General features: G+C 65.9%; 1 protein-coding gene across 1 annotated transcript; it reads left to right on the top strand.

Annotated features, from left to right (window-relative positions):
- RRP9 (ribosomal RNA processing 9, U3 small nucleolar RNA binding protein) lies at positions 1 to 3622 on the top strand. The gene is made up of 15 exons (XM_075052931.1): positions 1 to 100; positions 203 to 285; positions 355 to 467; positions 556 to 632; positions 742 to 783; positions 1016 to 1142; positions 1360 to 1484; positions 1719 to 1811; positions 1912 to 2012; positions 2135 to 2269; positions 2458 to 2520; positions 2601 to 2746; positions 2845 to 2924; positions 3044 to 3117; positions 3214 to 3622. The coding sequence occupies exons 1-15, from the start codon at positions 26 to 28 to the stop codon at positions 3335 to 3337; spliced, it is 1458 nt and encodes a 485-aa protein (XP_074909032.1). The 5' UTR covers positions 1 to 25; the 3' UTR covers positions 3338 to 3622.
- The last annotated feature ends 1093 nt before the right edge of the window (positions 3623 to 4715 follow it).

The following is a 4715-nucleotide window of genomic DNA, read 5'->3' as shown; positions in this document are numbered from 1 at the left end:
GGCGGGCACCACGTGCGGCGGCAGCATGGCGGCGGCGGCGGGCGGCAGGAGGGCCAAGGCCCCGCGCGGGGCGGCGGGACGGCGGCGGCCGCGGGCGGCGGTGAGGGCCGGGCCGGGCCGGGGGCGAGAGAGAGGAGGGGCTGCCCCGGCGGGGTCGCCGCGCCCCTCCCCGTCCCGTTGATCAGCCCGGTTCGTCCCGTAGGTCCCGGGCGCCGAGGGGAGGCCGCGGGCGGCGGCCGGCCGGCCCGTCGACGAGGAGGTGTCCAGCGACTCCGAGCCGGAGAGGTAAGGCCTGCGCCACGGGGCGGGGGGGGATGCCGGTACCGGTGGCGGTGCTCACGCGTGTCCCCGCAGCCCGTCGTTGGGGCGGCGGCGGCGGGAGGCGGCGGAGGAAGAGGTGGAGGAGACGCCGCAGGAGAAGAAGCTGCGCCTGGCCAAGCTGTACCTGGAGCAACTCCGCCAGCACGGTGAGTCCCGCCCGGTCCCCGGTGCCGGAGCCCCGGCGGGACGGCTCCGGGAGCTGAGCCCGGCCCTCATGCACTGTGTCCGCTGCAGAGGAGGAGCGGGCGGCGGCGGAGGAGGAGGAGACCCAGCCGGCGGATCTCATCGGCGACCGGCTGAAGGAGGACGTGGTGAGCAGGGGGGCGGGCGCATCCCCTCTGTCCCGGTGGCGGCGGCGGGCTCTGCCCCTCTCCCGTGGGGCCGCGGCCGCCTCCGCTGAGCCTCCTGCTTCTTCCCCAGCTCGAGCAGAAGGGCCGGCTGCAGCGCCTGGTCGCCAAAGATGTAAGTGCCCAGCGCTGGGGGTGCCAGACCGTAAGTGCCGGCTTTGCGGGATGCTCGGGCATGGCTAAAGCCGGCACCCCGAGTTGCCGTGCCAGCTACGGGACCAGGGCCCTTCTCCCACCTGGAGTGCCAGCTGCTGGCACCCAGGAGAAGAGAGGGTGCCATGCTCGGGTACACCTGTGCCTGGGGAAGGGGCCGGGGCAGCCCAGCTCACATCCTGCTCTCCCTGCAGGTCCAGCCTCCGGATCCAGCCAGCATCCGCATGCTGCAGGGGCACCAGCTGCCCGTCACCTGCCTGGTCATCTCTCCAGATGACAGGTTCATCTTTTCTGCTTCCAAGGACGGCTCCCTCATCAAATGCAAGTGTTTCTTTGGGGCTATGACTGGCTGTTACCCCAGCCTGAGCCCTGCAGGGACCCTACAGGAGCAGGACTGTGGGTGCTCATGGGGGTGGCTTGGCCTCCAGCCCCTCTGGGAATGTGCATGTGCATTGTTTTAGTCTCTGTGGGAGGCTCCTTGGTGCTTTCTGGAGCGGTGGGAGGGTCCCAGGGGGTGACGGAGATGCTTTTCCCATAGGGGAGGTGGAGAGCGGGAAGAGGTTGTGCGTGGTGCCCGGGGGGAAGAAGGGCACCGAGGAGCGGCACATGGGGCACGCGTCCCACGTCCTCTGCATGGCCATCTCGTCAGATGGCAAGTACCTGGTACGGAGAGAGGGGTCTGGTGTTGCTGCATGGGGTGGAGAGGTGGCCGTGGGGAGTGCATCTCCTCCCAGCGTCCTGGGGGGCAGTGTCTCATGCCCAGATGTACCTTGCTGGGTTAAAGCAGCCCCGACCCCCACCAGAGTCTAGAATGGGTTCCTGGGACCCCCCAAAGAACATGGGGTGGGCCGTGGGTCCCTGAGGGGCAGGTCTCGGGCATCCCCTGTTGTTTGCCAGGCCACGGGAGACAGGAACAAGCTGATCATGATCTGGGATGCAGCCACCTGCAAGCGCCTGCACATCTTCACTGGGCACCGCGATGCCGTCTCGGTGAGTTGCGGGCATTGGCCATGATGCCTGTGAGGCTGGGCAGCCGCGTCCTCCCTGGCACCCCTCACTGCTGTGCCTGTGTCTGTCCATCTGTCTGTAGGGTCTGTCCTTCCGGAAGGGCACACACCAGCTCTACAGTGCCTCCCACGACCGCTGCGTCAAGGTCTGGAACGTGGCAGAGAATGCATACGTGGAGACCTTGTAAGACCTGGGCGGGGGGGAACCCACTGACCGTGCTGCCATGGGGTTTGCCAGCGGGCCCAGGGGAGTCGTGGTAGCAGAGGGCCCTGCTTGCCACAACACTTTGCCATCTGCTTCTCCAGGTTCGGGCACCAGGATGTCATCACGGGGCTGGACAGCCTGAGCCGGGAGTGCTGTGTGACGGCAGGGGGACGGGATGGTACCGTGCGGCTCTGGAAGATCCCGGAGGAGTCGCAGCTTGTGTTTTACGGGCACCAGTAGGTCTGGGGCGGGAGAGGGGGCTGCAGGTGGGTGGGTCCGGCTGGGGCAGCGGTGTGCGGGTGCCAAGCATCACCAGGAGCCCGCCGGCACTGCGGGGATGCTGATGCCCTGGTGAGCCCTTGTCTCCTAAATAGGATCCCAAAGCACGCTCATAACTGATGGCAGTTGCCCCTTCTCTTCACAGGGGCTCCATCGACTGTATCCAGCTCATCAACGAGGAGCACATGGTGTCAGGCGCCGATGATGGGTGAGCACAGGGCCGGGGTGGTGCCTGGGGTGCGCAGGCGGTGCCCCCCTCAGCCCCCTCACCCCTTCCCTCCCTGGCAGGTCCCTAGCCCTGTGGGGGCTAACGAAAAAGAAGCCACTGGCACTGGCCCGGCAGGCGCATGGCATGCAGGATGCCCAGGGCCTGCAGCAGCCATACTGGATCTCGGCAGTGGCCGCCCTGCGCAACAGTGACCTCCTGGCTACAGGTGTGTGGCAGCTGCTTTGGAGTGGGGGTGTGGAGGGGGGGGCGTCCTGCTCCCTTACCTGGATGGGAGTGCATGGCAGTCTTCTCTCTCTGCCCCAGGCTCCCACAGCGCCAGCGTGAAGCTCTGGAAGTGCGGTGAGGGATTTCGGAAGCTGGAGCCCCTCTGGGACATCCCGTTGGTATGGATGGGGAGGTGGGGGATTGGAGCTGGGCTGGGGGCATCTCTGGGCAGGGGTTCCCCTCCCTGGGCGGCAGGAGCAGGCTGCCAGAGCCCCTCACCCTGCTCTGTCCCCTCCAGGTGGGTTTTGTTAACAGCCTCAAGTTCTCTGCAGCCGGCGACTTCCTGGTGGCCGGCCTTGGACAGGAGCACCGGTACTGTCCCCCCTCCCTGGTGCTGCCCAGGGGCACAGCCCCCCCTGCTCCTCCAAGGGCTCGGCAGAGGGTAGCCCCCATCTCTTTCATCTACAGGCTTGGCCGGTGGTGGAGAGTCAAAGAAGCCAAGAACAGCATCTGCATCATCCCTCTGAAGCGGAGTGCTGCAGCCCCCAGCCCCGAAGCCCCTGACAGCCTCGAAGCCCCCAACAGCTCCTAGCCCCTGGCCCCAGAGGCACTGGAGCCAGGTCACTAAACCCCTGTCCCTGGAGCTGCGCCCTGAGTCCTTTGTACAACCATATTCCTGGAGCCGGCAGGATGTAAGCAGGGGGTGTTGCATGGCCCCCTGATCCTGCTGGCCCCCCTATCATGATGTGGCTCTGCCCTCTGCGAGGGTCTGCCCCTTTCCCTCAGGTTCAGCCTGACCTGAGCTCTGGAAGAGTCTATTTTAAAAAAAAAAACAAAAAACAAAACCACTTTATTTACATAAATTACAAAAAAAAAAAATCACACTCTTGCTCACACTAAAAATCTACTCTTAAAAACTTGGTTGGGCTCAAATATCTGGGTTCCCTTATTTGCCTTCAGCCCCTGCCAGACCCCCCTGGGCTCTGCAGGGGCCGGGGGGCCAGCGAGCGCTTGCCCCGCTCCTGCCCTGTCTCCCATGAAGGGGTGAGGGGTGAGAAGCACTACGCGCAGCGAAAGGAGGGAGGGAGGGGGCTTGGGCCCAGCCCGGCAGCGCTCAGTGGCTTTCCTGGGGCCAAAAATGAGGAGAAAAAGGTGAAACTGCAAAGCGCCCGGGAAAGGGTGACGTGGAGCACGGCTTGGCACAGGGGGGTGACGGGAAAGACCCTGCACCAGGAAAGCAGGGTGGGCGATGGGGCAGGGGCTAGAGCGGCGGCGTGTGCCGGCACGGGGCTCGGCGTGGAGGGAGCGGGAGGTGCAGCGTGGCTCCGTGCAAGCAGTGGGAGTTGCAACGTGGCTTGGCCAGAGGCAGTCGGGTCGTGCGCCGCGGCTCGGTGCAAGGGACGGGGGGGGGATTTGCACCAGGGCTCAGTGCAAGGGACAAGGTGGGGAGGGGTTGCACCACAGTTTTGGTGCAGGGAATGGAGGATATGCACTACAGGTCAGTGCAAGGGACGTGCGATGTGCGCTACGGCTCAGTGCAAGGGACGGGGGGGACGTTCACCAGGGCTCAGTGCGGGGGATGTGGGGGGTGCACAACGGCTCAGTGCAGGTGACTTAGAGGGACATGCACCATGGCTCAGTGCGAGGGATGGGGGGACGCGCGCCATGGCTCAGCGCAGGTGATGGGGGATGTACGCCACGGCTCAGTTCGAGGGATTGGGGACATTCGCCACGGCTCAACGCAGGGGACAGGGGACGCGTAACGTGTCTCAGTGCAAGGGAAGGGTGACACGTACCGTGACCCAACGCGTGGGATGTGTAGCTCGTGCTGGGGCAGGGGCTGAGCCTCCTGGCTGCTTGTGGCACCCGAGCGGGCCGTGCCGCGGGCACTGCTCTCCCTGGGGAGAGAGCCGGGGTGCAACGCGGCCGCGGGCATGAGTGGCGGCACCACGGCCTGGCCCCCCCGTTCT

The sequence above is a fragment of the Buteo buteo genome, chromosome 21 (assembly GCF_964188355.1).
Source record: "Buteo buteo chromosome 21, bButBut1.hap1.1, whole genome shotgun sequence".
In the NCBI taxonomy this organism is placed as follows: Eukaryota; Metazoa; Chordata; class Aves; order Accipitriformes; family Accipitridae; genus Buteo; species Buteo buteo.
The sequence above is the reverse complement of the archived record's forward strand: the minus strand, read 5'-3'. Positions and strand labels throughout refer to the sequence as shown.